Source organism: Pagrus pagrus (genome assembly GCF_965226575.1).
Source record: "Pagrus pagrus genome assembly, chromosome: 24".
NCBI lineage: Eukaryota > Metazoa > Chordata > Actinopteri > Spariformes > Sparidae > Pagrus > Pagrus pagrus.
This window is the reverse complement of record NC_140206.1, coordinates 8,042,872-8,055,996: the sequence shown is the minus strand read 5'-3', so window position 1 is coordinate 8,055,996 and position 13,125 is coordinate 8,042,872. Positions and strand designations below refer to the sequence as shown.

Sequence of the window (13,125 nt, the reverse complement as noted above, 5' to 3'; positions counted from 1 at the left end):
CATTTCTACGTACTTTAAAGACATAGCACATGCCTAGGAATTTAGTACATTACAGTATTATTAAAATATAAAATACCCAATTTACCTGTATAATTATTAATAATAACCAATTGTTTTTTGAAGTATGTTGCAGTAATATTCAAGAGAATGGTTTCATGTTTCGAAAACGTGTTTTCTTTGCTGATGATGTGATGCTCTCCCTAAAATACTGAATAGTTTTTCTTCTTCGGGGCTACAAAATGTTTAAAATCAAATAATCACAAATGGGGAAAAAAGATATATAAATATATGTAAGATACGATGGCCTTCCACATCATTGAGCAAGGCACTTAAAAGATTTATGTAACATTTCTGCATAAAAATGAAAAAACGACAACACTTTAATGTGTTTTGTTGAGTTGTGTACTCACATTACCCAAAATGTTTCTGATTTGTTAAAACCAGAGAAATCCTAGTTTTATTCAAGTTAACGGTGCGTTTCATTAGGCTGCCTTCCAGGAGAAGTTCAGATTGAGGAGGGAAGTCAGTGAAAGAGACCAAGAATAACATGACTAAAACTTTAAAACATTAACTCATCCGTGAACATTTCTGCCGGCCGAGTGACCTCAGACAGACTTTCATCAGTAATGGCTGTTGTTTCATTTTAATATAACAATGAAGACGACTCCCACAAACCTACGCTACCAACATCTAACATTTTGTTTTAACTGAAAGACCTCTAGCGGCAGAAATTACATACCGTGTGTTTAAAGTATTCAACAAAGTGAGTAAAGATAAACAAATCCTCAAGGAGCTTTCATCCACCAAACGTAATTTATTTGTGAATAAAAAATAAACATCTGATTGACGCCAGTGTTTCCTTTTTACAGCATTCAGACAGGGTCACAGCTTCTCATCAGTTATTAAAATCAAAATATTAAAAAACATCTATACATTCTGAATTTAAGTACAATCCAACTCAAAACTTAGTTACTACTGTCGCCTCTACAGTAAGAAAGGGCCTCTTAATTCAAAGTCTACAGGCCGTACCTGCTTTTTAAGTAAGCAAATGGACATTTTAAAAACCTACTTTGTGTTTTTAAGCTGTTGCGTCACATAACACTGTGTTACTATGTTGTCTGCAGGACTGAAGTGCCTCCTGCATTTAAAACAGCTGGACTTGAATAGAGTTGAAGCCCTTCCTGAGGGGTTCGTTGGTAAAGTCATGGCAGCAAATTAGCAGCAAGAATATTGACTATTGATTGTGCGTTATCAATCCGGTCAGGAGGTATCTTCACCCAAGACAGAACTAAAAATGAATGCTAGGGAAAAAATATCACATTTAAACAACCATACTCAGTTGTGTATTTGGACTAATTGCCAAATAAAAAGTGTCTGTGTAAAAGTGTCTTTCTCCTGTGCAATACATTCTGTAGAGTCAATATATCAAATATGGATCATTTCAAATATTGTGACGCTGCACATTACAAAAAGCAACTTAAACAGCTTCAAAGGATACAGATACAAAGGCTGTAGAAGGAGATACTCTTCTGAATCTGATTATATAACGATGTGATGTGATTATCAATAAAAGCAAGTATACTGGTGTGGTCAATTTCTAGTCAAATAACATATAATCAAGGAGCTGTAACATTCGATACAATAGGAGTGTCTGAGAAAATGCTGCCGTTTTAAATACTTGGTGATCACATAGTAATCGTGAACATCACTGTCACTGAAACAGGACAGTTTCAGCAAAATCTCAGTGTCTGAATGGTCCCTCTCTGTGTTGTTGTATGATTTGTCACAACATGACATGGCAAAGAAGCACTTAATGCTTCTTATTAAATAAAAAAAAGTTAAATTTACTGTACAACAAGACCCCTGCAGCCCTGCAGGGTGAGGCACTTCTACGATTAAGGCTGAACAAACCGCTCCAGCATCATCAGACGGTTAAATTGATTGATCCCGCTGAGTCTGAAGAGCTTATTCACAAAGAACTGTGATCTAGATAAGATCAGATGTTGATGATGTCGTTATGCTTTGGCACTCTTGCCATTAGACAGAGTTTCTGCCTCTGCAGCCACGGGGTGCAGCTCTGTGGACGCCGCCTGTTCGTCGGTCCCGCCTCCTTCAGCATGCTGGTTTCTATAGTGGCGGGTGATGACTACAGCGGCGCAGACAAAGTAGACGACGGTGAGAATGGTGAAGTAAACGAAGTACACCAGGAACTGTAAGAGAGAAATAAAAGACTTCTTAGAATCAGATTACACATTACTCAGCAGCACTCAGAACACGAGTCTGTGTATTAACAGTGATATAAAAACATGAAATAAATCCAGGGAAAACAGTCAAGGTGACAGCATTGGATGTGATGCTTTCATGATCTTTAAAAGGGTATTAAGAGACTGTTCTACCTGACTGTGAACATCCAACGCCAGACCTCTCTTGTCAGCAAAGATCAGGTTGATGATGGTCTTCAGGATGGTCCCCAAAAAGGTGTTGATGCCGAACACTAAGGCGCAGAGCTCCTTAGTGAGAGACGAGGCAATCTGGAAACTATGGAGAGACGAAAAGATGATGAGCACAGAGCCCAGAACTCAATAATATTCAGTTGACTGTAATGAAAAGCCAAGAAAAACACAATCTGCACAAAAAATATGTGCAGATGAATTACCAGTTGAATGAACTTTTTTATAATCATCACTAAAATCAGAGGAGGTCACTTCCTACACCACAAGATCGGAGTAAGTAACTTCTGTAGTTTCATAGTAAGACAATATTAATATTTGGCACTCACGTGGCGATAGGCACCAGGAACTGGTAGAAGCCCCTGAAGAGGACGTAGGCGAGGTAGCAGACCCAGATGTTGTCCGTGGTGCCCATGAGCAGTAGTAGACCGGCCTGCAGTGCTGTGATCAGACCGATGACCAGCTCGGACCAGACGTTCCACCGAATCTTCACATAGCCTGCGCTGAAGGACGTCAACGTACCTGCAGAGAGATGCACGTCAATCAAGGCTCAACATTTCCAGAACTCTGGTCATCTGGAGCATCGTATTATAAAGTATTATCATGTTTTATTCTTTTAATATTGGCAAAAATCCTGACTCAAGTGTACAAGATTTTAGTTTTTCAGTTTGTAATATTCAGGACAAGTCAGTTCAGTTACAACACAAACAACTCACTAACCTCTGAGCCACTATGACATCATTTTTCTTTTCTTATCATTTAGCTTTTACAGGTTTTTATTTTACAGCGTAACTTTTACTGCTTGCACATGACACCCAGGTTATTTATTTAAAGTGCTACCTTTGTCCTTCACAGCCGTTTAAAAGGCTGCTTACAGAAGACTAAACCGGATGATGTAATCACTTGGCAGAATAAAGCTTGGAGATCAATTACTCAACCTCCTAACTATCTACAGGAGTCCACAGTCAACTAACAGTCAACATTTCCTGGATTTGTGTAAAGCTGCAACAGTTAGTTGAATAACTGAGTCAATCGAAAACAAAATTAATTGATAACCATTTTGATAATCTGTCAATCGTTTCAGTTGCTGTTTGAGCAAAAATGTCAAACATTTGCTGGTTTCAGCTCATTGAATGAAGAGTTTTTGGGTTTTGGACTGTTGGTTGGACAAAAAAAGCTATTTGAAGACATCACAATTTTCTGACCTTTCATAGACTAAACGATCAATCGATTAATCGTGAAAATAATCTGTAATGAAAATAGTACCTCCATAACATCGATCTGTATAACTAACTGAATATCTTCCATATTTAACATCGTTTCCCTTCCTCTTCTTAAGGCCATCCTCAAAAGCACAACTTTTTCTCTTATCTTTGCGTCTCAGAGTTTTCAGACTAACTTTGTGCAAGAAGCCCACTCCTAATAAAAAAACAAACACTTCCTTCTGGCCCTCTGTTGAAGGGCTTGATGTTTGTTGTTGTTGTTGAGCACAGAGTTGTCCTCATTGTCTAAATTTAGACGGCAAGCGGGATTCGCATACTAATGTGAAAAAGCACGTAGGACTGTGAAACTGAAAACCAACCGCCGTCCGGACACTGAGCGTCAGACACATAAGTTTGCAGTATTCCCTAAAAGTATTGTAGCTTGAAAGATGTCTCACTCAGCAGGGTAGAAGCCGCCTCCACCGCCCCGTTGTAGACGTGCTTGTTCTCCGTGGCCGGGTAGACTTTGCTCCACAGGATGTGGACGTAGAACAGCACCAGGTAGTAGCCTGTGGAGTTGAACACCCACCACAGGGACCAGAGCCTCAGGTTGGGCCTCCTCAACACGTTTCTCACCTCAAGCAGCATCTGCAGTATAACAGAGTCCTTCCAACGTGATGCTGAGGACGGCACAGCGTCTTTCGGGTTGATTTTGTCCAGTTCGGATTTGGATGCTGCTGCTGCCAGTTCCTTTTGCTCCTGATTCCGCAACCGGTTAAAAAACAGGGAGCGTTTGGGCCACGGGAGGCACAGCGAGAGCAGCAGACCGAAGCTGACGAACCCCAGCGATATCGCGTTGAGGGTGTAGTAGCTGACGTTGCCAACAGACATGCAAAGCTGGCCCACCACCGAGCTGATGAACACCCCCAAGAGCACCGCGGAGCGCGAGTATCCCGCCACGCGCTGGTAGAGGGTCGGACTGACCAAGGAGAAAATGTAGGAGGAGTAGGCCACGCGGCAGGCCATGGTGATGCCGTAGAAGAACTCCATGAACTGCATCTCCAGGAGGCTGGTGCCCAGGAGCAGGATGACCCAGATGACCACCTGGCTGACGCCCTGGATGATCAAAACCGGCTTGTAGCGCATCAGATCCGTCAGCAGGAATGCCGGCACCAGCACCGCCATGTAGGAGTACGTCAGCACGGGAGTGATCTCATTGGTCACCTGGAAATGACAGAAGGTTGTGATCAAGATGAGAAATCAGTGAAGTGGATGAAATCTCAAGTTTTGGTTCATAAAATATGAGCTTCTCTCTGCTGCTGGACAGAGTTTATTTACTTTCAAACATCTTTACAATCTTCAAATCTTAAAGTATATTACTAAAGACTAACAACTGGGGGCTTGACTGACCTTGTCAGTATAAAAGAAAGTTAGTTGCTAAATATTTAAATAATCAGCAAAAATGTAAAACATTTAAAGGTTCCAGCTCCTAAAACGTGAGGATTTACTGCTTTTCTTTATCTTTTATGACACTAAATGAGGAGTTGTTTGGTTTTGGACTGTTGGTTGGACAAAACAAACATTTGAAGACACTGCTGTGGGCTCAGGAAACTAAACAATTTATCTTTTAATTATGAAAATAATAATAATCGTAAATGAAAATAATCATCAGTTGCAGGCAGCCCTGTCTGGCAGACAGCAACTGATGATGATGATGACTGTAAATATGACCGTGAACTATTTAGTGGCCTGATCAGGATATTATGTTTACTTATCTCTCCTTAGATTTCATTTAGGGTTGTTAATGATTAATCGCCATGAAGAATCCGATTAAAAATATATTAACTGACAATCAGAGAGGAGCACAAATACATCATTAAGTGTCAACATTACAAATGTTTGATTAGCAATTCTATCAAAATAAAATACACAATACTGGTATGAGAAAATGTATACATTCAATTTTTATTTTCCATATATTTATTATTACATTATAGCCATTTAGTAGCTAAAATATTTTTTTTTTTTTGGGCCAGTTGTTGAATAGAGACATGAAGTCATTGTTTTGTGTTTTGTAGTTTATATTCTGGTCTCTTCTCCAAATGTAGCCTCCTCTGATTGGCGTCGAACTTGGATCATCTCAGTGGTTAAAGCAGTTTGCTAATAGCAAACGTCCATTGTGTTTGTCGTCATTAATCAATAGATAAGTCAGCCGACTATCACTACAGGAAATTAAAACATTTGTATCCCTAACAACAATCTGCATATCACAATACAAAGTTGGGCAACATGAACTGACAATCAAATCAACTTTAGAGCTGCAACAATTATAAATGTATTAGACAACTGTCAGAACTTGTTTCAGTCTTTTTCAAGCAAAAATGGCTGTTTTCCAGCTACTCGAATGATAAGACTGATTTATATTACTGTAAATTTAACATTTTCAGGGTATGGACTGTTGGCTCAGACAAACTTGGCTCGATACTTTTCACCGTTTAACATTTTATATAGTCAACCAGTGTTTTTCAGCCCTCTTCCTGAGGACCTCTGCCCCGCACATTTAGACATTTCCCTGCTCAAACACACCTGATTCACATGAACGGGTCGTTATCAGGAGTTAATCGTTTAAATCTTGTGTTGGAGCAGAAAAACACTTGAAGATACACAGAGGCCCTCCAGGAACAGGATTAAAAAACGCTGAACTAAACAATTAATCGAGAAAATAATCTGCAGCTTATTCGCTAATAACAATCACAGTTCCAGCTCGAATCAAACTGATGTAATATAGTGTTTCCCAAGTATTCACTACACTTCACACATTAGTGTTACTAAAAAATATATATTCCAAATGTATATCATGTTTCATGTCTGTGAGTCTGTCAGTAATAATTATGTAATACCAGACGATTAGTGTACCATGAAAATCTAATACTGTTGCAACTCTAGCTGGGCTGCACATGTAATTCCAGTTGTGGTAGATAACAGATGATAAGGGATAAATTTAGTTTATTAAGTTATTGAAGGTCAGTGTATTCCCTGGAATATCATAAACACAGGAGTTTATGGGATTATGGCAGTGATGCTGATTTAGATACTAACATTAAGGCGTGTCCGACACAGCAAATCTGTGACACTCTGGCAAGTCATCAACTCCTGATACAAGGTCATGGTCACCTCAGAAAAAAGAAAACACTAGCTAACTAAATAGTTGTTTCTAAGATAATATTTAACCAAATTTAACACTGCTTTTTGGGCAAATCATTGTATTTATAAATCAAGCATTGCAGGAAGGGTTCAGTGGTTGGTTTAAGCATTTGTAAAATCAGAAATGTGGACTCACACAGAGTATCTTTACTCGTTTTGACAAAAAGGAAAATTCAAAGATATAAACTAAATTTGTTATAATGTTTGTGACATTTAACAACTAAGGAATTCAATTTAAGACCTAATACTTATAAGATTAAATTCAAGACTTTTAAGGACCTGTAGACACACTGATCCAAATCTATAAAATCACACTACACTGATTTTGTGGCCATTCCTTGACCGTAAAACCTCCACAAGCCTATTAGACTGACTGACCCAGTTTGGAGGAATTTGAACTTTGACCACAGTACGATGGATCAGCAAACTCCCCGTGGTGCCACTCATTACCTCTGCTGTGTCATGAGTGCTCAGCTGTATGGAGAAAACTTATGAAAGAGTCTCACAGGTTAAGGAGTGTAGCTCTGCCTGACTCGGATGTCTTCTTACAGGAATAACACGTTGGTGTTGTTTCTCTTCACCATTAGGCAAAAACTCCTTCACTAGATGTCTATCTGATAGTGCTGTAGCTAAATTTAAGGAAATTATACCGCTGGCACTAAACTCAATGCCATGTCTCAATATAATAGAGGACTCCTCCACTAACCTCAGTTCCTCACAAATCGATCATCTTGTTGATAGCACTGCAGGCTCATTGCGAACAACACTAGACTCTATTGCCCCCCTGAAAAGGAAACCTATAAAGCACAGGAGGTTAGCACCCTGGTATAACTCGGATACCCGCAAATTGAAGCAAACATCACGGAAATTTGAAAGGAAATGGCGTTCCACCAACTTGGAAGAATCCCGCTTAGCCTGGAAAGATAGCCTTAAAACATATAGGAAGGCCCTCCGCAATGCCAGAGCAAGCTATTACTCGTCATTAATAGAGGAAAACAAAAACAACACCAGGTTTCTTTTCAGCACTGTAGCCAGGCTGACAGAAAGTCACAGCTCTACTGAACCATGTATTCCTACAACGCTCAGTAGTAATGATTTCATGAGCTTCTTCAATGATAAAATTTTAACTATTAGAGACAAAATCCATCATCGCTTGCCCTCAACTGGCACTATTGTATCTTTAAACACAGGAACCTCAGAAACAGTTGTAAATTCTGACTTATATTTAGACTGCTTCTCTCCCATTGACCTCCACCAACTAACTTCGATGGTTTCTTCATCTAGACCAACAACTTGTCTCCTAGACCCCATCCCAACTAGGCTGCTGAAAGAAACTTTACCTTTAATTAGCACATCTTTACTAGAAATGATCAACCTGTCTCTATTAACAGGATACGTACCACAATCCTTTAAACTAGCTGTAATTAGACCGCTCCTTAAAAAGCCTAATCTTGATCCAGAAACTTTAGCCAACTATAGACCTATATCCAACCTCCCTTTCCTCTCCAAGATCCTTGAGAAAGCAGTCGCCAACCAGCTATGTGACTTTCTTCATAAAAATAGTTTATATGAGGATTTTCAATCAGGTTTTAGAGCACATCATAGCACAGAGACGGCACTGGTGAAAGTTACAAATGACCTCCTAATCGCCTCTGACAAAGGACTTGTCTCTGTCCTGGTCTTACTAGATCTTAGTGCTGCATTTGATACCATTGATCATCACATTCTACTACAGAGACTGGAACACTTAATTGGCATTAAAGGACCCGCATTAAACTGGTTTAAGTCCTATTTATCGGATCGATTTCAGTTTGTACATGTTAATGATGAGTCATCCCTGTATACCAAGGTTAGTCATGGTGTTCCTCAAGGCTCCGTGCTTGGACCCATACTATTCACCTTATATATGCTCCCTCTAGGAAATATAATTCGGAAACACTCCATAAACTTTCATTGTTATGCAGATGATACACAGTTATACCTATCAATAAAGCCAAATGAAACTAATCAGCTTACTAAACTCCATGCATGTCTCAAGGACATTAAGACCTGGATGACCTGCAATTTTCTGCTGTTAAACTCAGATAAAACCGAAGTTATAGTACTTGGTCCTAAACACCTTAGAGATGCATTATCTAATGATATAGCGAGTTTGGATGGCATTAACTTGGCCTCCAGCACCACCGTCAGGAATCTGGGAGTTATCTTTGATCAAGATATGTCCTTCAACTCCCACATAAAACAAATTTCAAGGTCTGCATTTTTTCATCTACGTAACATTGCAAAAATCAGGCCCATCCTGTCTCAAAAAGACGCAGAAAAGCTAGTCCATGCATTTGTTACTTCCAGACTGGACTATTGTAATTCTCTATTATCAGGCTGCCCTAACAAGTCTCTAAAGAGTCTCCAGCTGGTCCAGAATGCTGCAGCACGTGTACTGACAGGAACTAAGAAAAGAGATCATATTACTCCTGTACTGGCCTCTCTGCACTGGCTCCCTGTAAAATCAAGAATAGAGTTTAAAATCCTTCTCCTCACTTACAAAGCTGTTAATGGTCAGGCACCATCATATCTCCAGGAGCTCATATTACCCTATCACCCAACTAGAGCATTACGCTCCCAGAACGCAGGATTACTTGTAGTTCCTAAAGTCTCCAAAAGTAGAATGGGAGCCAGAGCCTTCAGTTATCAAGCTCCTCTTCTGTGGAACCATCTTCCTGTTTTGGTCCGGGAGGCGGACACCCTCTCTACCTTTAAGAGTAGACTTAAGACCTTCCTCTTCGATAGAGCTTATAGTTAGGGCTGGTCCAGGACAGGCCCAGGCCTGTCCTGGACGAGCTCTTAGTTATGCTGCTATAGGCCTAGTCCGGGGGACAATGACACACTGAGCTTCTCTCTCCTCCCCTCTCCTCTCCTCTCCATCTGTATACATTATGCCTGTATACATGCCCCATCTCTGCATGTCACTGACTTGCTTCTTCCCCGGAGTCCTTGTGCTTTCTAGTCCTACAGGCTCCCTTGGATCCTGGCCGCGCCCGGGTCGTGGATCGTGGATGCGCCCACTGCTATGGCCCTGCCTGATCGTGGATGCGCCCACTGCTATGGCCCTGCCTGATCGTGGATGCGCCTACTGCTATGGCCCTGCCTGATCGTGGATGCACCTACTGCCATGACCCTGCCTGACACCCACCACTACTGTCGCTAATATTAGTCACATCTCTGTTACATACGTTCCACTACTATTATCATACTGCATTGCTACATACCATCCTTGCCATTGATCATTACTACTGTTATCACTAGTAATCACATTTCCATGTGCATTTCATCATTATTGCTGTAATACATCTTTGTGTACTTTCACTCCTGTCAACCATCGCTTATAATTGAATACATTGTGATCTCGTTGATCTGCTCTGTACATGCGACATCTATTGCACGTCTGTCCGTCCTGGGAGAGGGATCCCTCCTCTGTGGCTCTCCCTGAGGTTTCTTCCGCATTTTTTCCCTGTTAAAAGGGCCTTTTTTGGGGCAAGTTTTTCCTCACTCGAATCGAGGGTCGAAGGACAGAGGGTGTCGTCTCTGTACAGATTGTAAAGCCCTCTGAGGCAAACTGTGATTTGTGAATTTGGGCTATACAAATAAAATTTGATTTGATTTTGATTTGATTTGATAAAGACAAATAAACCTCCGCAAAAATGACCACTAACCTCCTCCCTGGTGAAGTTCTTCTCAGGGCTCAGTAGATACGGTGTAATAAATGGCTCCCCGGGCTTTATCGATGCCATGAACCCATAGAAACACAAGAACATCACGGCCCACTTCCACTTTTTGGGGTCTCTTGCTTCCTCCTGAGGACCATCTGAGGGAGACAGGGCCTCACAAGCAGAGACGGCCATGTCTCCGTCTTCACACGCGGGCAACTTCAGGTTCATCTCATTCTCCACGTCCGATCCGTCACCACTTAATGCTGTGTCCTCAGCCACCATTGTGTCAGCAGGCGTACGAGTATTGTTTCCTGCTCGGTCAAATCACATGAGGATTTTATTTATCTCGAAAATTAATTAAAACAAACCGAGCTGAGTGGGTCAGAAAACAGTTTCCGTCTCAGCTCGTCTGCCTCCTCATGCCAGAGAAGGATGATGTAAAATGGTGAGAACAAAGCATGTAACAGGGGTGATGACAATGTAGTTAAAATGCTACATGCTGCCACTCGCATGTAAGAGAAAGTGTTGACCTTTGCTCCATTCCACAGTGTGAGAGCAGGCTAACCAGCAGCCGGGTCTGGTGTCATTGTCAACCTGAAAAGATAACAATGTTGTCAGTTCGGCAGACTATTTTGACGCAGAGCAGCTAACATTAGAGCACACACAGCTGTGTTATTTACTATGGAAGCAAAATTGTCATAGACCACAACAACTCCAGGGGGTACACACTTAAGAGCCGACGATTTCATGTTCGATTTAACGGTTCGAGTCATCTTTGAAGAAAAAAAAAGTCAAAATTCTCTGATTTCAGCTCCTTAAATGAGAATATTTTCTAGTTTCTTTACTCCTCTATGACAGCAAACTGAATATATTTGGGTTGTTGAAAAAACAGGACATTTGATGGCATAATCATAGGCTTCAGGAAACACTGATCAACATTTTCTGACGTTTTATAGACCAAACAACTAATCGATTAATCAAGAAAATAATCAGAGATTAATCAAGAGGGCAAATAATCTTTATTTGCAGCCCTATTTTGATTAAATCTGCAACTTATTTTCCTTTTCAATTGATATTTTTGCAGGATAACATATCAGAAAACGGTAGCTCTCAACCAATAAATCGGTTGGCCAATATAATCGGCTGATATTGGCCCGTCACACTTTTTTTTTAGATTACAGCGCAAATAAAGATGCTAAGGATCATTTATTACTACTTAATCCCCAGTAAAATCCCACCTGTTACATACGTTTGTCACAAGTGGCTGATAACCACAATTGAGGGAACACAGCAAAAAATGTGTATATTTTTGGGTGGTATCTGTATCGGCATCACCCCAAAAAAATCTGGTGTAGTTGGGGCTCTAGAAAATGGTGGAGCTGTACTCCAAATACTGAGAAAAGTTTGGCCCCTTTTTGTGATTCTTAGTGTGTATTAGACGCCTCAGCAACTGCTTATTTTTCACTGGATTGGGTTGAAAGTTGACCTGAAAACCCAAGAAATCCTGCGGATACTTTGAAGGTAGATAGTACAGCAAGGTCCTGTGAATTTATTAGAAATATTTACGTGATTTTTATTAAGAAAATCCAAGACATGAACTGGGAAACCCTCTGAATTCTGGGTGAGTTTTCAATGGAGTGACTCTTGTTTACTCTGGCACAGAAATAGTCATAGAAGAGCATGAAAACCAGACTAAACAGAGCTTTAATGTCAATGAGTTCATGACCCAGATGAGTCACACATTTCTCATTACTTTCCTCTGACTGATATAAAGTGAAAACCAGGTGTATAAACTCACTGTGTGCTCCTGAGGAATGAAGAACAAGTCCTCAGTTACCCGTCCACATTTTATGTAAACAAGACACATAAGCTAGCTAGTCACTGAGTAACACAGTGAGTTAGCATGCCAGGGCTTCACTGGCTTCAATTGAGAGTCATGTTAGCTGCTAGTGTGCTAAAACCGTCTGTGGTCGGTTTACAGACATGAGGGAAATCACCCCGACACACAATTAATGTGTTGTTGTGTAGTTACAGCTAGCTAGCAAGCCGGCTAACAGCACGTAAGAATAAAAACAAAGTATTCTTGTCGCTTTTCTTCGCAAAAACAATAATAAAATAATCATTAAAGGAAGTAACAGGCAGCTCGTTGACAAAACAACAAGCTAGCGTACCACTGAGAGAGACAGCGCAATTTTACTTTACAGATAATTGTTTGGGAGACATAAAGTTGAGTAACGTTACATACCTCGTGTGCTACATCTGAGGCTGCAGCGCTTAATTAGCAACGACGCTGCTGCTGCCGGTGTCGTCCCTCGTCGCAGTGGCTTCTGGGAAATGTAGTTCTACAGTGGTGCTAACGTGATTTGAGCTGGTAAAACTTTATTTAAATGAACAATTTAAACTAAGTTAAACACAATTTCTTTTCGCCCCTTTTTTAAAATACCTAATAAGAAGATGACGCAAGTTAAAGACTATTGAGTTCCGGCAATATTATATTTTATTTCACATTAATGTTTTTAGAAAGGGCGCCATCTGTTGGACAAATACAGTAACAGCGTGCTT

General features: G+C 40.5%; 1 protein-coding gene across 2 annotated transcripts; it reads right to left on the bottom strand.

Annotated features, from left to right (window-relative positions):
• Positions 1 to 790: 790 nt before the first annotated feature.
• slc19a1 (solute carrier family 19 member 1) lies at positions 791 to 12,871 on the bottom strand. 2 transcript variants are annotated; one of them, XM_084346935.1, is made up of 7 exons: positions 12,362 to 12,731; positions 11,094 to 11,157; positions 10,567 to 10,874; positions 4,111 to 4,876; positions 2,780 to 2,972; positions 2,397 to 2,538; positions 791 to 2,210 (listed from the first exon to the last, which is right to left on the bottom strand). In XM_084346935.1, the coding sequence occupies exons 1-7, from the start codon at positions 12,428 to 12,430 to the stop codon at positions 2,016 to 2,018; spliced, it is 1,737 nt and encodes a 578-aa protein (XP_084203061.1). In that variant the 5' UTR covers positions 12,431 to 12,731; the 3' UTR covers positions 791 to 2,015. The 2 variants fall into 2 exon arrangements, with proteins under 2 accessions (XP_084203061.1, XP_084203062.1); XM_084346936.1 differs by lacking the exon at positions 12,362 to 12,731 and adding an exon at positions 12,809 to 12,871 and having other exon boundaries at positions 10,567 to 11,157.
• Between the last annotated feature and the right edge of the window lie 254 nt (positions 12,872 to 13,125).

What these genes read in the sequence shown, in the direction of transcription:
- slc19a1 (XM_084346935.1), bottom strand. Translation starts at nt 12,430, where the DNA reads ATGTGTCTTGTTTACATAAAATGTGGACGGGTAACTGAGGACTTGTTC. An exon ending in TTCCTGGTGCCTATCGCCAC is followed by an intron (nt 2,539 to 2,779) that starts GTGAGTGCCAAA and finishes GTCTCTCCATAG; the next exon opens with TTTCCAGATTGCCTCGTCTC. An exon ending in CGTTGGATGTTCACAGTCAG is followed by an intron (nt 2,211 to 2,396) that starts GTAGAACAGTCT and finishes TCTCTCTTACAG; the next exon opens with TTCCTGGTGTACTTCGTTTA.